The 19,353-nt window shown below is 36.6% G+C and overlaps 2 protein-coding genes across 2 annotated transcripts in view; one reads left to right on the plus strand and one right to left on the minus strand.

Annotated features, from left to right (window-relative positions):
* Window positions 1–5,731: 5,731 nt before the first annotated feature.
* Window positions 5,732–14,217, plus strand: LOC141432115 (transmembrane protein 62-like). The gene is made up of 5 exons (XM_074093542.1): window positions 5,732–6,105; window positions 6,293–6,542; window positions 6,728–7,629; window positions 7,911–8,482; window positions 8,680–14,217. Exons 1-5 carry the CDS (start codon window positions 5,902–5,904, stop codon window positions 8,711–8,713), a joined length of 1,962 nt encoding a protein of 653 aa, XP_073949643.1. The 5' UTR covers window positions 5,732–5,901; the 3' UTR covers window positions 8,714–14,217.
* Window positions 14,162–19,353, minus strand: part of LOC141431761 (ABC transporter G family member 2-like) — a 34,586-nt gene continuing 29,394 nt past the window's right edge. The window contains exons 19-23 of the mRNA XM_074092939.1: window positions 19,150–19,289; window positions 18,115–18,271; window positions 17,655–17,755; window positions 17,230–17,385; window positions 14,162–16,858 (exon numbers count right to left, since the gene is read on the minus strand). Coding sequence (XP_073949040.1) covers window positions 16,514–16,858; window positions 17,230–17,385; window positions 17,655–17,755; window positions 18,115–18,271; window positions 19,150–19,289 — 899 coding nt within the window. The 3' untranslated portion in view covers window positions 14,162–16,513. The remainder of the gene's footprint in view (window positions 16,859–17,229; window positions 17,386–17,654; window positions 17,756–18,114; window positions 18,272–19,149; window positions 19,290–19,353) is intronic.

Genomic DNA, 19,353 nt, shown 5'->3' on the forward strand with positions numbered 1-19,353 from the left:
GGAGAGACAATAGCAAATGTCTAAAATTTTCTAGGTTTACCTAGCATAACATGGTAGAGTCGTGCTAGATTTTAACATGTAAGTGGACACTGATGATTTGGTATATTGAATAATAATAACAACACCTAAATAAATACCTAGATTTGTGCAAAAGCTTATAAGTTACGTTAGGTGCCTAATTTATTTTTTGAAATTAATTTTATTTATGTTTTTGAGCTGTTTGAAATGTAGTACTTAGTGTGGTAGTAGCGTAACTGTAGGTACATTTAAAGTGCTTTAAACAGCCCAAAAACAAAGATGAAGTTATTGTGTGACATTAACATTACAATGTAACGTATTTTTGAGGCCTAGCTTAGCTTGCCTATATTTAATCTGCGCCTACTCAAACGGGTATGGTAGTTAGGTGGTAATGGCGGTGTGCACGAAGGACCAAAAGTTCAGTTTGGTTACAAAATTACCCAAAATTTCGATCTTATCTAAATTACGTATTTTTATTATGATTACTTACGAAAATAATTGAGGTCAGTGCGTCTTTATCTGAGCTACTAGAGCCAAGTGCATGGTATACGTGCCAGTGGCGTGGCATGAAAATTTTCGCTAGACAATTGACAAGATTTAATTTTTTTAACACCTGTAAATTACTACAGGAATCGAAAGAGTTTTGCCTCCTGAACATGGGAAAATATTTATTATAATTGATTTCACCATATTTAAAAAAATACAAACAAATTAAAAAATATGTCTGAATTTGCCAACACTACCACAGAATAGATATGTTTCCTTTGCCTTTTTCACCAGGAAAAGGATCTGTCATAATTTTGACAACGTCTACGTCAGATTTACGTGATCTTTTTTTAAGAGACTAGACAAAAGTAATGGATCTATTGTGTGGTAGTTTTGGAGTTATGCCCTTTTAGAATAAGCACATCTTTAAAAAAATAAATTAATTAATACTTGTAGCGAAATTTTAAAAATATCAGCGTTTTTCTCTTTCCAAACAGAATACAGAGAACGAATCAAATTATATTATATTATTCCCACGGGATAGGGATAAAATCACGAAATAAAAACCGCTGGGCTTAGAGTCATGAAATTTGGTATTATGTAGGTAGCTGGACGTCTGGAATAACACATAAGCGACTTTTTGACCCGATATTCCCACGGGATACTTAGGGATAAAATCTCGAAATAACAACCACTGGGCTTAGAGCCATGAAATTTGATATGTAGCTGGACTTCTGGAATAACACATAGGCTATTTTTTACCCCGATATTCCCACGGGATAGGGATAAAATCTTGAAATAATAACCGCTGAGCTTATAGTCTTGAAATTTGGTATGTAGGTAGCTGGATGTCTAGAAAAACACATAGACGACTTTTTGACTCGATATTCCCACGGGATACCTAGGGATAAAATGTCGAAAAAACAACCGCTGGGCTTAGAGGCATGAAATTTGGTATGTGGGTAGCCGGATGTCTGGAATAACACATACGCTACTTTTTATCCCTATATTCCCACTTTTTAAAGGGAATTTGGATAGGGAAAAAAAATATTTCAGCACTATGTTTAGTCTTGAATTTTGTACAGTTATTCACAACACAATCTCAATCAAGACCACGATATATAAATTTTGAAAATTTCCAGGGGAATTTTGTAAAATCCCGAAAATTTCAATTGCAACTACCTACCAGACCGAATAGTTTACGCGTGCGAAGCCGCGGGTAAAAGCTAGTATATAATTAAAAAAAACGTGCATTCAATTATTTATATTTTTTGCCATCTTTAGCGTTTTCAATGATTCTGCAACACTGGTAACGGGGTTTGGAGGATGCATGGCGAGGAGTGGTGTTTGTCATGAACCAAAAGAAACGCTTCATTTACCTATCCTTTATTATCCGCGAGCTGTTTCCACTAGAGCTGCGCTGTTGAAATCCCACTAATATTATAAATGCGAAAGTTTGCAAGTTTGTTTGTTACCTTATTACCAGGCCCTATACCACGAAGTGCAAAACTCGAACTTCGTACAGTACGATTACTTGGAGTAAACACTTGACAGATGGGCGTGCCTTCAGTCAATTTTCAACTTTGACGTCATACAAATAAAGCCATTTTTTAGTATACCGCTACCCACGTTTACAGATTATGTAATAGTACATTGTGTCTTAAGGGCGGTAAATAAGGAATTACGAACGAGAGTCTATTAGAAGCCCGAAGTCGAAGACTAAGGGCTTTAATGAGTCGATGTTCGTAATTCTAGTACCGCCCGTGCGACATACAATGTTTTTCATCACATTTGCAAGTAAAATTTTATATTTGTAAAAGAAAAAATATAATTGTTCCAAATATTGGCGATACCTTAGGCTGTGCTCTTGGCAGCGTCGCCCTCAACCTCCCTCGGCATGCGCCGCAACGTGCGTGTGCATGTGGTGGGCCATGTACCTAGTCCTGCAGCAGCGCGCGCAGCACCATCAGTACGGGCAACGACTCATTTAACGACCTTGGGCTTCATGACAAGACAATGTGTACGCGTAATGACTCATTTACCGACCACGGGTTTCATGACAAGCACATTAAGGTCGAGGGTTTTATTTGGAGGGTTGCAACCAAGGTAGCCTGCATGTTACGACACTGTTTACGAGCAAGTGTGATGAAAAAACTATTTTATTTGTATGAAGTCAAAGTTGGAAATGAAGTGAAGGCACGCCCATTTGTCAAGTGTTAACTCCAAGTAATCGTACTGTATGTTGCCGTCCTGCTGACGCTTAATGACATTTAATACGCGAATGAAAGGGACGGTACGATATGAACTTCGATTGGCGAGTTTCGTAGTAGCCCATCTGGAGCCCGGAATTTTCGCAGCATTTTTGATCTGTCATAGTGACTTCTCACTTATCGACTTCCGATATTCAATTTCGATATATCGATACCACAACATGTTAAAAAAGATTAAAATTAGAAATCAACAATAGATGGTTTTATCGTTAAAGAGCGATCTTATTGTTGTTATTCTGTTCGGTAACTCAGGAGACCTCAGTGATACACTTTGTTAGAATAATGTTTGCAATTTATACTATAAGCACACTTACGAGATGAGCCATAAAGGAATTGCCATAAAACTGTCATACATTTACTGTTTCACCATCCATTGATTAGCGTTTTATGTGATGCCGTCTCCGTCTATTTAGAGACGGCATCACACCTAACCGCCAGTTAACACTAATCAATGGATGGTGAAACAGCTTCTTAATAGGGCTGGCTTTTTCTTAGCACAAAGATTAAGCATTGCCATACAGCGTGGTAATGCTGCCAGCCTTCTGGGCACCTTACCACCTGGCAGTGATTTTGGGCAACTTTTTTATTTATAATTTTAGTTTGTATGTAGTTTTAGTTACCTTTATTTTGTTTTATATTATACAGGCATTGTGTGATAATAATAAGTAATTAAAATGTTTAACAGGTAACGCAGGAGACGTTACCATGGCAACAATAAGTTGATTGACCCAAATATGCATTATGCATTGAAAACAGTGAAAAGTTAACAATTTCTAATTTAATACTTCAATTTTATATTCAAAGTCTGTTGTAGTGCTAATAAGTGTTCCCTTAGTGTCTTTATAAAAGATATTACATTTATTATTTTACGATAATATTACTTTCGATATCATTTAGGTAGAGTCGATAAGTGAGAACTCACTATGACAGATAAAAAATGCAGCGAAAAATCCGGGCTCTATCGGTTTAGATGAAATTCCGTATACAGATAGTTTGAGTCCCGGGAAGACAGTTTTTATCTCGGAATACTGCATACTTCCCGCGGGATAGCGACAAACGTATTCTACGCAGATGGAGTTGCATTTATGTAGTACGATATAAGGCTTAAATTTTAAGACATATTTAATTTTGAGTCGAGTGGCTGTTGAGTGGTTGTAGTGTGCGAAGACCTTGGTTGCCATTACGGTGCACTACAAGATACAGGGTACTTATGTAAAATACTCGGCACCGTACCGTGCCTATATCTGCACGACGCGGTAACGTGCCACACTCAGGCGCCACGCAAATCGCAATGTAATCGTGTAATGTGTGGCCAGATAGAAGAGCACATAATTCCATAGGTATAAATAATTAAACTGCCGCTCAAGAACTCTTTTTGGAAGAGGATTGTGCAATGTGTGCGTCTTACTCAAACTGTACAGGATTTTATTTGAATTTCCCGCGGTGCATTGTTATATGAAACTACATTCTAAACCTTGTTTTTTTTTTAATACCTACGATTTTATGCAAACTTAATATAAATTAGATCTTCTGATGTGCACTCAATATAAATTTAAATGTTGTGTCATTATCTAATGAAATCTTTGGATTGGTTTAAAAGCTAGCTTGATAAACATTAACAAAACTGACAACACAAACTTCGCTTAAAATAGTGACACTGACAGTCTGCAGAATTGACAATTACCAAATGACAGGCTGGGTAAGCAGTGTTGCCAGCTAAGGACATTTATAGCTAAATATGAACTACTAGCCGTTACCCGCGACGCCGTCCACGCAAAATTCGTTTATCCATATCCCGCGGGAACTATGTAATTTTCCGGGATAAAACTTCCCTCTATCCTGAGCGGCGAGTGGGCCGTGCCTGTGGGCTTACCCTAGATACTTACGCCAATGATTCTATCTAAACACTAGATGTTATTGCATGATTGAGTAATATTGAGTAATATTCACAAACGTTCTTATCTATAATATTAATAAGATTTATACAAAGTAAATTAAAAGGTAGTAAAACGAAGTAGTAGTTTATTTTAACACTGAGGGATGATAATTTCGTAATAATATTCTGTATACCTGGGTACACAGTGAATTCTACATCAAGCTGATCTTGGGAACCAAACGCAGAAAATTAATGAATTTCAATGTTTTCAGTTTTTAATTAGTGCTCTATTTACATCTATCTATAAAGATTCAATCTTTTTTATTTTTAATTCAACCGAGTATTCATATTTAAGGACTAGTTGTTTTGACTTTCTATTAGCTAATATTCTCTACCTACACTGTATTAAGTAAAAAAAATGACTTGCAAGGCCTTTAATAAATGGTTTTATTCGGGATTTAGTATCAACACTGATGTATTAAACAGTTTAATACATCAGCACAAAACACAGATAGTTCAGAATTCAATCTCCATACAAGTGCGCTCGAGCAACGCACACATAGACACTGCTCACGGATACGGTATCTCGGACCGGTTGGGACCAGTGCGAGCGCGAGTGCCATCCGCTTGAGACACGCGTCTGTGAACTTTTTTGTGCAATAATGGAGCAAAAAAAAAAGTTATTATAACTGTTCAGTGGACGGTTGTTTAAATAAAATAATCGTGAATTTCGCCAATAACGAAATCGTCGCAAGATATTTTCTGTGACCAATTTATAATATAACAATGACATTAAACTTAAAATATTTTAGTTATTAATTTATTTTTCCATTCTTCCCGTTTCATTCGCAACAATAAATAAAACAACTAGATAAGAGTGCGACTACCACATAGTTTTTTTGGTGCATAAGCCATAGTTGACAACCTTAGAGCGACCGCCGAGCGTAGGTATGAAAAGTGAAGTACATACAGGAGATTGACTTCTGAACTATCTGTATTTTGTGACATCAGTGAGTATCAAAGAATATAATCGTCTTGAGTTTGAATTTGACCCTAAAACTAACATAGAGTTGACAACACAGCGGGTGACAGTTTCTAGATAGCTATGTGTGTAGTGTGTATGTCAATGTCAAATTGCAGTTTGTTTCATTGTTCGGCGCAGCGGTGATAATTTGCAATAAATCGTAATGTAATGTACCATAAAATATTGCAATGATTAAATGGTGAATTAATGTAATTAAATAAGCCACGATGATTTTTTCCAAAACGGCCATATCCGTGGTGTGTGTCTTGTTGCTACTTTCAATATTTATGGCAAACCTATTGAATATTATTGCGACTGATCATAAATTCTACTCGGAAAACGAGCGAGAAGGGGAAAATTTCACTAAATATATTGGTGAAAAATATGGCCGAATAACAGATACGTCGAAAAATTTAATTTGGTTCCTCCAAGTAAGTAAACTCAAATGTCTAAGTATAAAAAGTGAAAATCCTGCTTACACAAAGACAATGCTTTATCTCTCGGTTTTAAGAAGTGCTGCACATTATCTGATAGTGATTACAGCTACTCAAATCCATAATAAACTTTGTTGAGTGGATTATACTTAACATCATTGTTAATCATTGTCATTAATTTCAGATTTCTGATATACACATAAGCATATTCAGGGATCCAGGGAGAATCTCACAGTTTCAGCAGTTTTGTGACAGTACAGTGAGGAGGATAAAACCTCCTATTGTTTTGGCAACAGGAGACTTGACAGATGCTAAGGCCAAGGATAATTTGGGCAGTTCCCAAGTGAAGACAGAGTGGGTTTACTACTACAACATTATCAAGGAGTCCAGAGTTACAGAAGATACAGTGTGGTTAGATATTAGGGGGAATCATGGTAAGAATGCTTTGTTTATCATTAAACTTTACCCCACAAACTATAGAAAACTTCACAATATCTTGTTTTGAATTAATCTTTTAGTTATTTCATTTTCCACTCTCCCATTCTCTAAGTCTTCCTTCTCTTGTTTTTGTCCCACTGTCTATTTCTTCCTGAAATTAACAAAGCCTTTTTATTTACAGATAATTTTAACATTAAAGCAATAAATTCACAAGAGAATTACTTCAAAAATTACTCTGTTCAGGGCTATAATAATTCCAAATCATATGTCCACTATTTACACCGAAATGGTGTTAGTGTTGCATTTTTGGGTATAGATGCCTGTCCAGATCCGGGGCTGAGGAGGCCTTTCAATTTTATTGGTATTCTGGATGCTTCAGACCAACAACACATAAAAAAATTACAAGCAGAAGCAAATTCCAAAGCTGATCATATTGTTTGGTTTGGACACTATCCCACCTCTTGTATCCTGACCATGGAGGCAGAACCAGAGAAGGGGCGGCTTGATCTTCGGCAGCTTATTGGTGACAGTCGAGGCTCTCAAGTCTATGTATGTGGACATCTACACTCAATGGGTGGACTTGTTCCTCAAATGTACACAAAGCACAAAAAAGGCTATTTAGAAATAGAATTGGCTGACTGGAAAGACAACAGAGTGTATCGTTTGGGTGCTATCGATCATGGCCTGTTTTCTTTTGTGGATCAAAAGCATAACACATGGCCTCTAGTTTTAGTGACTAACCCAAAACATGCACGGTTTTATATGCCAGGCCGAGAACCTCTGCGATTAATACGGGATTCCACACATATAAGAATTTTAGCCTTTAGTGATGTAGATATAAAAACTGTTATAGTATCTTTTGATAAAACCAGTTGGACGGAATGTAAGCATACAGAAGGACCTCTGTATGTCTGTGAATGGCTACCTCACTTATATTCTCAAGATATTCATTATCTGTATGTTATAGCTACAGATGAATTGGGGAAGGAATCAGTGGTGGAGCACCCATTTTCATTGGATGGTTCCATGATTAACTTTGAAGTTTCAGCAAGGATGCTACTTATGCTTGATGCAGGTCTAGTGGTAAGTACATACCTAAAACATATTTAGAAAGAACCTAATCACTTGTCTGCTGCATGTTTTGTTATTTTGATACATCCAAGGAACATCTCAAGACAAACAAACTCCGGTCCAAACAGTCAACACAGAAGTGGAAAGAGGAGAAAGACGCTTTTGCCCTTTAAGGGCCATACTACAAACTATCAATTACTAATGTTTTTTAGAGAGACTTATTATTGTATGGATAAATATAGCTATAATAATAAAAAATTCCAAGAAAATGATAGTTTTATGTTTGTTTTCAGTTTCAGACAATTTTTGGAACTTTGCTGATGGTGAATGTAGTATCATTAGTACTCTTACGAATGCAAAAACACCCGCCTAAATATAGAAGAAGATTTGGACAACATGTGCTAAGACGGCTCTGGTTGATAAGCAAAATTGATAGATTGTACTATCCTATAGTATTATATACTATATATGTGCCACTGGGCCCCTGGGCGGTAGGAGAGCTCATAGACGGATATATAGGCGTGGTCTTCGCGTGGGGAATACTAATAAAAGGAACGTTTTTGCCAGAACCTTTTACCTATATGTATGGCAGTGTGCAACTGATGTTTGTACAGATACCCTTAGTGTTTGTGTTAGCACATACATTAGAGAATCGACTGTTTTATTCATCTGCGAGAGGCATAAAAAGGTTAATAAGAAATTTACCTTTTATATTGCTGCTGTCCATTCAGTTGTTATTGGCGTATTTCTTCTGGTTGGAATACGGGAACCTTGCCTTCATGTTTGGACCCCTGAGGACCTGGAGTGTTGCTCTGAGTATAATATTATGGTACAAGACATTAACGCTACCCCCTGACTATTGCAGGTACATCTTTATTTTAATTTATTACATAAAAATATTAGATAATAATCTGCGAAAATGTTAGAGCAATACATAAGCATAGTTGTCAGAAATAATGCTCTATAATCTTCTTAGATAGTGTTTTCCAGGAAACATTTACATTTTAACTATACTACCTCTGTCTGCCTGCATTGATTAAGTATTTATTTGTTTCGTTCCAGAAAACTCATAACTCTGAATGATATGCCGTCATAGTACATATGAGTTGGATTCTTGAATTATATGCGTGCCAGGGAAGCAATGAAAAGGAATACCAACGCTGCTTAACAAAACTGACATGACTTACGACTTTAACGAATAGATGTTCACAACAATGGTTTGTAAATTTGTAAAATAATAGTTATAACTAAAATTAGTAGAGCATTTTATGGAACCAAAATGTTACTATTTAGTAAATACGCATTAGCGACACGATGAAGTTATTTTAGCAAAGAATCAATTGAACAATTAATATGTGGTTAATGTTATTATTGCACACATACAATGTCATATTTAACAGAATAATAATGTATAATGTGATTTGAGACATTTGTGGAAGTGGACAGTATAATGTTTGATATTTTGACATTAGTATTAGAGAATGGAAGTAGTAAGTATTGAGCACTTTTCTGGCCATATATAATTCTGGGGCCCTAGTGAAAAAGGGGTTAATTCTGCAGAAGTTGAAAAGCTGATTTCAACTTGGTTTAAGTTTACACATAAAATAGAAAATCATCATCATCATCATCATCCCCGCCTATATACGTCCTGCTGGGCACACGCCTCCTCTCAGAACAAGAGGTCTTGGGCCATAGTTCCCACGCGGGCCCAGTGCGGATTGGGAACTTCACACGCACCATTGAATTGCTTCGCAGGTTTATGCAGGTTTCCTCACGATGTTTTTTCTTCACCGTAAAGCTCGTGGTAAATTTCAAATGTAATTCCGCACATGAACTTCGAAAAACTCAGAGGTGCTTGCTGGGGTTTGAACCCACGACCCTCTGCTTGAGAGGCGATAATTCAAACCACTAGGCCACCACGGCTTTTTGTTTTTTTTAGAAAATAGCTGTGTAATTTCTGCAGACTTAACCCCTTTTTCACTAGGATCCCAGAATTTTGGTCAATGCTTTTTAGGGTTCCGGAGCCAAAATGGTAAAAACGGAACCCTTATAGTTTCGCCATGTCTGTCTGTCTGTCTGTCTGTCTGTCTGTCTGTCCGTCCGCGGCTTTGCTCAGGTACTATCAATGCTAGAAAGCTGTTATTTTGCACGGATATATAAGTAAACTATGCCGACAAAATGGTACAATTAAAAATTCAAAAATAATTTGTTTTAGGGTACCTCCCATAGACGTAAAGTGGGGGTGATTTTTTTTCCTCATCCAACCCTATAGTGTAGGTTATCGTTGGATAGGTCTTTTAAAACCAGGGATTGCTAAGACGTTTTTTCGATTCAGTGATTCGTTTGCGAATTATTCAACTTTAAAGTGCAAATTTTCATAAAAATCGAGCGTCCTTCCCCTCTAAAATCTAAACCGGTGAGTGGAAAAATTTGAAAAAAATCAGGATGGTAGTAAGTATATCAAACTTTCAAGGAAAACTATAACGGCTAAGTTTGCTTGAGAATTATTTGTAGTTTATGAGTAAATAGCAGCCTAAGGTATAAAATATACCTAAACTTGGAAGATTCCGTATAAAATAAGAAATCCTTCGAAAAATATTACTTAATTTTTTCGTAATGGCTACGGAACCCTATTTTGGGCGTGTCCGACACGCTCTTCGCCGGTTTTTATTTTATATTTGTGGGCTGTTGATTAGTTAGATTACTACTAGTCGATAAATTTCGACTAGTTCTGATGGACTATTGTTTTTAATAGTTCATATGATTATAAATATGGTTTTATATGTGTATTCTACTGCACAATACGCTGAGCTTAATATGAAATTGAAGCTTTAGTGAGACGCGAGGGTAATGTAACTTTAAGTATTTATATCACCAAAGAATAAATAAAATAAAATTATTGAACACATTCCATTCCAGTTTACTTTTTAGATTAGATAAAAATTATAAAATTTATCAAACTATCGTACTTGAAAGACATTCTTTGTCCCGGAGACTCTAATGAAAAAGCCAATGTACCGTGAACCTTTATGACGACTTATTAGGAAAAGATAGTGTGGTAGTATCCCCTTGCCCTCACCATAGTGGTGTCAGGAGTTCACGTTGGCAATAGAGAGCACTGCTGCCCACTCTGACATCACATTGTCACCACTTCATTCTATCAATCGGTGTAGTGTGAGGGTACAAAGAAATGTTGAATGCGATCGCCAGCGCTCGGGTGTTATGCCTTGATCGCACGTACCGAGCAAACGGGCGAGGCAGTAAAATGTTTCTCGGCCGAGACAGTGATGTAAGCGAGTAACTGTTCACACATGGGGACAGTCAGTTCAGTTGCGCGCGGCGACGTGATAGCCGAATGGCGAGACAATGCACGTTCAGACCTGCCGAGTGAGCGAGCGAGACAATGCGGGGAAGGTCACTCGGCCTAGTAGATAGAACGGGAGCCGAGCTACTGTCTCGCCGCTTCGTTCGGCCGAGCACTCGGCCCTGCAGGGCTACTACGAAACTCGAAACTCGAAGTTCGTGTCGTGCGGTCCCTCTGACACTTACACTATTTAATACGAGAGCGAGAGGGACCGCACGACACGAACTTCGAGTTTCGAGTTTCGTAGTAGCCCAGCTGTGTTTATACGCACCGAGTACTCGGCCGAGAGCACTGCCTTACCCGTTTGCTCGGTACGTGCGATCAAGGCATTAGACAATACGGCCACTGAGGCCTTATTGGCAATACACTTGAACACAATCGTTTTCACCACTTCTTTCTGTTACATGGTGTAAGATGATAATGATAATCGTAAATAACTCCAAATAATACATCAAATAGTAGAACGATTTAATTCGGTTGCCCCTTCCTGTACTTTCAAACTCCAATAACCTAACCAACAAAAAATTGGAAAACCCTGACTTTGTCACTTCAAAGTTCAATATCTCAAAAACGGCTGAATCGATTTTGATAAAACATATCTAAGAACCATCGCTAGAAAACCTGCTATCAAATAAAAAAAAACCGCATTCAAAATGGTCCACCCGTTTAAAAGCTACGGTGCCACAGACTGACAGACACACACACAGACATACAGACACACAGCGTTCAAACTTATAACACCCCTCTTTTTGCGTCGGGGGTTAAAAATAACCTAGTCGGAACACTGTCATTTATAGACAAGACTTGTATGTATCTATACTTACTTATGTCAGGAAATAGACTACAATGGTAACGAGATGTTATTAATACGACTAAAAAGGAGTGGTTGGGACATTTCGCCAAACTCGTTAACTCCGCGTGGCAAACTTTCCATTCGCATTTTTCCCCACTCGAATTTGTTTTCGTTCGCGTTTTTCTCCATTCTTAATTTACTCCAGACGTATTTATTCCATACGTGATTTTTCCATTCGCGTATTTTACCATTTTTACCCACAAACGAAGAGGTAGGTTAGTTTAGTTAGGTATCTTCAGATGCCCGAAGGGCAAACTGCCCAGAAATAGGAGCCCCGCGAAACGGTATAAGGCGTAATGGGTTGCCCATTGAAAAAAAAGTGGCAAAACATGCGAATGGTTAAAAATACCGTTAAGAAAATAAACTATTGATAACCAAATACCTATAGTGAGAAAATATGCGAATGGAAAAATCATGTATGGATTAAATACGTCTGGTGTAAATTAATGGAAAGTTTGCTACGCGGAATTAACGAGTTTGGGGAAACGATCTAATTACTCCTAAAAAGTAAGGATCCTTGCAAATTGCAAACAAATAAACAATAATATTATGGCATGTTTTGAATGTTTTCTTTTGTCTTCTGTGACTAATTACGTTCCAATAATGAGTTTATACTTTATCATTATCAGAAGAACCCTTTGTACATTGTACTGTACCTACCCCGATTAAGTAATAGGTACTTAATAATTTGTTAGTCTGGACCTTATCTGTCCAGACCATGTGTCATTGTGGACATTCATACTCGACGTCTTTTACTCTTGACTGTACCAAAAAAATAAAATAATTTGTGTTCCTTTAAAACCTCTTCAGCCAATCATCTATTTCATTTTCCGATACTACAAACGTATGAAACATTTTGTTTATGAATTATCTTATAAGTTTAATTAATTGCAATATCTGACCAAGTATTATGCTCGAATCTGCTGTATTCAGCGTTAAGAGTTTCCTACTCTTAAGGGCTGTTTCACCTCTCTTTGATAAATTTTATGTGACAAATATCTGTGATGCTGTCTCTGTTTGTTTTGTCTGGATAAACTGAGATGGTGTCACATTTATCTGTCACATAAAATTTATCATTGACCGGTGAAACAGACCATTAGTATTTTAATGTGAATGATTACAAAGTTAGTAATTTAGAAGTTTGATTGGACAGCGACATTATATTTTGGTGCTATTAGCAACGGAAAATATCCTTTCCGAATATACATTCTGGATTTCTGTCATTGAACAATTTTGCCATTGATGCTTGTGGCACTTAACTGTAAAAGATTTGAGAACAATTGACTTAATGGTTCCATTCGAATTTGAGAATACTATTATTGTACGTCATATATACATAATATGTATGAGTTAATGGTGATTATTTATTATAAGTTTGATTGAGTAGCTTCATAGGTGGACATTGAATTGTGCAGTCATTAAACTAATCAGAGGCTATATACTGAAGTACATATTTAATGTTGTACGATAGTACAATGATCGGTCAATAAATCACATTTGTGTGCCATTGAAACACGTGCTTTTAAGCGGGCTATTCCCTCGCGCCTGCACCCTAATTCACATTAATTAAGTGGGAATTTATTATTTAGTATGATTGTTTTTCCGATCCGATGCAGTTAACTAAAATGCAGCTAGGATAGCCTAGAAAAGCAATACGTCAGTCGGAAAATATTGACGGATAATTCGTAATTAACAGAGTGCCAAGTAGGGATTTTGTCTTAATAGATACCTAGTTTAAACTCGAATTGAAAATTAAAGTTCATGAAGGGGATAAATAATTTCAGAAGCGTATTTCTTTTCTAATAATGGTTTGCAGGCATCAAACAATTTCAACAAAACTTTGTAGCTCTTAAAAAGTTAAAATAACTTGTTTTGTGCTAGAGGTATTTAATTCGACGTCCATATTTCTCTAGTAAGTATGTAGTACTTATACAACATTTTATGTTGTTATTTATTAGTTATTATGCTGTGCATATCTAATGTTTTGCAGTATTTTATTTACCTTCTAGTCGTAGTTAATTGTTGTGCTTGTATTTCTAAATACATCTATAAGCAAAGATGTAATTTTAACATATCTGCATTATCTGCACGTGTAATCATAAATATGTAAGTATTAAAAGACTTGTCACATCATTATGCGTCTTAGGGCTGGTAAAACCCTGCATATGTTTTGTGTGAACAGCACTTGTATTTTTATTTGTATAATTTGTAATACCGTCGGTGTGGCAATACATAAAGTTAACTCACAAAGATGGCGCGGTGCATAGCGTGCGCTTTCGGCGGATGAGTTAATAATTCCAAAATGTTATTGTGAAATAAAACAATGCTTGATATAAAACTATGTACTCAAAATATTGATTAAATTATAAAAATATCTTATTTATTTGTGTACTTTTCATTATTTAATCATAGTCTTATATTTTTATCACAGACTTTACATTTTTTTAATAGGTCATTTAGTTTTACGGTTTATTTTGATCACATAAGAAAATCATACTTTAGGTATATTTTCTCATGTTTCAAATTGTCATGTAAATTATTATTAGTTACATAATACTTAGTCATTCGCCATTATAATTGCATTTTTACGAATGTAACTTAATAGTTACAAATCTGTTCCATTTAGCAAAATGTATGTTAACGTTATATATTGTAATAATAACAAAATCTTATCAATCTATAGTCTTCCTAGCGTATATTGATTCTGAAGCTACTTAACCTTATTTAAACTGTATGGATTGTCATGGCAAGATTTAAACTAAGTTAAGCTTCGTGTTCAAGATTATTTTAGCATGTGGTAAATATTACATTATATATACTTACACAAAACTAAATATAGAACAATAATTGGTGTCACAAATGAAATTTACGTAGGGCTTTTTAACAATATTAATTTTTCGATAAATTTTTAATTGAATTGGACATTCTTGGCATTGCAAAATCACGATTTTAATATTGCCAAAAAGTCCCTAGTCAATTGATAGTGATACAATTTCATGAATAAGTTCCATAAATAGGTAGAACTAATTATTTTAGTGTCATGGAATGCTTTTTACATCTTTAGTTAGCTCTGTAGACAATAATAGGATAGCGGATTTACGTATAGTTGGACGCTGTTTTGCAATAATGAGTGAACTAACTGTCATTTTGCAATACAATGTCAACTGTTGAAATTCTTTTCTAAGGGTTGACATTGTATTGCAGAATTAAGGGTTAACACAGTTACGTAGCATAACATCTAAAATCAAATGTCCTTAGTTTCGTTTTTCATACGATCAAAATCATCATCATCATTCCCGCCTATATACGTCCCTGTCCCTGTCCCGGCTGGGCACAGGCCTCCTCTCAGAATGAGCGGGGTTTGGCCGTTGTTCCCACGCGGGCCCAGTGCGGATTGGGAACTTCACACACACCATTGAATTTGCTTCGCAGGTATGTGCAGGTTTCCTCACGATGTTTTCCTTCAACGTAAGACTCGTGGTAAATTTCAAATTTAATTCAATCCCGCACATGAATTTCGAAAAACTCAGAGGTGTGTGTTGAACCCACGATCCTCTGCTTGGAGGCCATAGGTCAAACCACTCGGCAAACCACGGCTTACAGAATGACATAAGTAAAACACTAAATAAATTGATTGACCCAAAAAGCAATATGTGTTAGTGTCACCCTTCATATTTCATTCTTTTCTCTTGACAGAAAGAGATGATGGTAGAGTTTGAAGATTTAATGGAAGAGCATCTGACTAAGTATAACGTTAAAAATACATAAAGTAAAGTAATATTATTATTTATTCGCCTTTTTTCATGAAGCGTATTTCGCTTATTTTACCAGTAGATTATTTTATCAGTTGGAAATATTTTCAGCAGCATTAGACAACCCACGTCTGATGGCGACGGAGCACCCGCTTCGTGGGGCTCCTATTTCTGGGCGGTCTGCCCTTCGGGCATCTGAAGGTACCTAACGAATCTAACCTACCTTTTAATGTATAATAATGTGGAGGTAACGATTTGTTAGAATAATGGTTTCGAGTAAATATTATAACAAACACACACATCCGACATTCTAGACGTATGTGTATCAAGTTTATTAATTTTGTACTTCGATATTATATTCATTCGTCCAGTCGTGTTGTATGTATTTTGAACGTTATAGATTACGACCATTATTCATTTAGGCTTTCGACATTCTAGACGTATGTGTATCAAGTTTATGACATTTGATTTTAGATGTTATGCTACGTAACCGTTAACACACTATTCCATAACAGCGTCCAGTCGGCATTAAAAAAATTACAGATAAACTGGTGTAGATTATCTGCCACAAGAAGTTTGCACGTGTCTTGAAAATTGCTTAATGCTTACCGCCAGGGGTCGGACAAAAAGTGCGGATGACGTAAAAATGACGTAATCTTTGCACACAAGATGATGTTTTTATTTAAACTTCCGTGTGACATGTAGTAACAATGTAGCATTCATGAAGTAACAAAATAATCGTAAATAAATCAATGGAATTCAGTGAATAAAATAAATTTCATATCGTTTAATAAAGAGGTTGATAAATGATGTGATAATTGTTTATGAAAATCAAAAATACTATTTGAAATCATCCTATAAGTGGTTTGACGTCATCGGCACTTTTTGTCCGACCCCTGCTTACCGCTATCTTCTGTGCTTTGCAAATTACCTACACGCTCTGTAAACTTGAAATCTCAAGACACAGACGAAGGTTATTTGTAACAACACTATCCATATAAGTAACGCATATACGTCGTATAAATAAGGTCTTGTTAGTCCTAAATATGTCAGATACGCCTCAGGACTCTTGAACATACAGAAGGCTTTGTTGCAAGGTAGATTTTCCCTGTTGAAGCCATAAGCAGACTGAACGAAAGCGTCGAAGGCGTACCTAAAGTACGATATGGCCGCGAATGGACGCAGGTAGTACGGCATCTCGTGGTACGGGATGAAGAATTCTGAGAACATCAGCATTGGGATGTTGGCTGCTGGCACCACGAACATTCCGAGCTAAAAAAAATGTACAAAATTAGTTTTTTACCATGATTAGGTGCCGAAATATCGAGCTTCTCTAAAATCAAGGTACGCGGAACAAAACCCGAATTTAAATCATAAGATTAGATACCTATCTATTTTATTAATTATTCATTCCAAAAGCCTAACTCAAAAGCTAAAACTACGCTTGTTATACATATTTAGGTATATCCATGGAATGACGACTTAAGTAAATAACAGAAAGCTAGTTACTTAGTGTTCAGTATTGTCCACTCTTTGAAAAAGAGCCAAAGATTTGTTGGATGAGACATGCTGGGGAAAATCTAGCTTTGTACATAATTGATACTTATATTTCAATGTAGGTAATTACTTTATTCATACCGTACCTTGACACTAAATGCCGTGCCAACAACTAAGCCGTATGTCTGGGCTAGGATCGTTATGAGCACGCATATGGCCCACGCAAGACTTAAGCGCTGGATCTCCATCGGCTGCGACGTTAAATACCAAGCGGGGAACAGGAACACCGTAGCACATAGTAGCTGAAGAAGAAAAAAACATTAAAATAATATAAAAATTATCATCAAAATAATATAAAAATTATCATCATTGCGCGGGCGCTTCGGAACTAAAATCTATCATTTTTCTTTCAATCTATATCGATAAAATGATGATAAATTTTAAAATGTAGCATCAGTCATTTTAAGTATTATTTAATCTTCTTTCTAGATTCTAGAAAATATATTACAGCAACTAACCGGTTGCCAATAAGCACTAAGTGCCTATCCGGTTTAGACGACCAAGAGGTTACCTGGACGGGTAGATCCATTAGGATTTTGGCAATGCAATATGCTGGTAGCGAGTACCACTTGTTCAAATGTTCTTGAAGGACGACCGTTGCTTCTGCCGGAACTGAAAAAAAAAACTTTTAAAAATATTTCATCAAATGTCACCGGGGCGCGAAATATCTTTCTTTAAAAGATTCCATATTCTTCGGTCTATCTCGTGGGAGCAAAGCCGATCTATATCAGTACAAATAGGTACGCTGTATCTCCTGTCCACTCCATGGTCTCCACTCAAGAACATTTGTGCTGCATCGGTCTTCAGTTCTACGGGCCATAGCATACCTACTTACTCGTACGAGTACGCTAAAGATCCTATGACCATTTAAATTTTCGTCGATGCGTTATATTTTTAAGACCTCGTGTCCTTTAATCTTCATCACAAAAAAATCTTCAGCTTAAAAAAATTACCTCTTTTTCAATACCTACATGTGTTAACGGTAGGCATGGAGTTCGAGAAGAATAGAAACAGCAAGAAAAAGAAGAGGCAGGACGTGTTGGTGACAATACGATCCGCTTCTGCGCCCGCACCGCAATAAAGCGCGCCCAGCAGCAACGCTACTGCCACGTGACATGACAGTCGAATCTGAAATCATTTAAAGTCATAATAAGCTGTTCCTTCTATTTAAAAACACTTCTGTTCAATATGTAAGGTAATTTTAAACGAATCGGGAATATTTGTATACGTATTTAGGTGCCAGCGATAATTTGTTTGAACACCCTAATGATTTTTCATCGATATTTTTGCTGAACGTAAGTGCCTTCCTGCGATGCTTAAATATACTATTATTTAGAGTTGTATGCAAAAAATAAAAAATTAAAACGTTTATTCTGCAAGTAGGCCGCAAAGGGCTCTTTTACATGCACTTTTTTACTACCAGCGCTTTCGGAAAGATCATCATTGCCAAGAAGGTGGCAGACAGTCATTTTTTCAAAACAAAATATACTTATAATTACGATTATCTTCAATAATAAAGCTAGCATAACAAAGTAAATTATGCGGTTGATTGGGTAGGGATTGTACTGCGTGGCCAATTAAAAATAAAATATCACGGGACAATTCACACCAATCGACCTAGTCCCAAAGTAACCTTAGCAAAGCTTGTATTATGGGTACTTAGCAACGGATAAATATAATTATATAGATAGATACATACATAAATACATAGTAAACACCCAAGACCCAAAAAACAAACATTCGTATTTTTCATACAAATATCTGCCCCGACACGGGAATCGAACCCGGGACCTCAAGCTTCGTAGTCAGGTTCTCTAACCACTAGGCCATCTGGTCGTCTAATTGGTTTTCTTACCGGCTTGAACACGATTGTATCCTGACTACGATGCAACTAAACAACCCTTAAGTCATGACCCACTGTTACTTTAACGTTTAAAGCTCAACTGCCAAGGGAGATAGATAATTTCTTGGCGCCCCGCATACTTACTTGTAAAAAAAAACTCTACCTGAGTTAAATGAACATCGCGACAAGCTCCTATACTGCTCCTCCAAAGTAACGCACAAAGTTGTGGCCAAAAACCGGCGGTATAGCCCTCGGAATAGACCGGTGTTGTATTTAACAAAGACTCTGCTTCCGCTGGGTAAACTGAAAAAGAGGTGTGAAGAAACATTAAGTAACATTTTGGAAGTGGCTTCCATCAAAAAGAGAT

The sequence above is a fragment of the Choristoneura fumiferana genome, chromosome 10 (assembly GCF_025370935.1).
Source record: "Choristoneura fumiferana chromosome 10, NRCan_CFum_1, whole genome shotgun sequence".
Classification (NCBI taxonomy): Eukaryota; Metazoa; Arthropoda; class Insecta; order Lepidoptera; family Tortricidae; genus Choristoneura; species Choristoneura fumiferana.

Coding starts and splice junctions, on each gene's coding strand:
- LOC141432115 (XM_074093542.1), top strand. CDS start 5,902: ATGATTTTTTCCAAAACGGCCATATCCGTGGTGTGTGTCTTGTTGCTA. Junction 6,543..6,727: donor AGATATTAGGGGGAATCATG/GTAAGAATGCTT, acceptor TTTTATTTACAG/ATAATTTTAACATTAAAGCA. Junction 8,483..8,679: donor CTACCCCCTGACTATTGCAG/GTACATCTTTAT, acceptor GTTTCGTTCCAG/AAAACTCATAACTCTGAATG.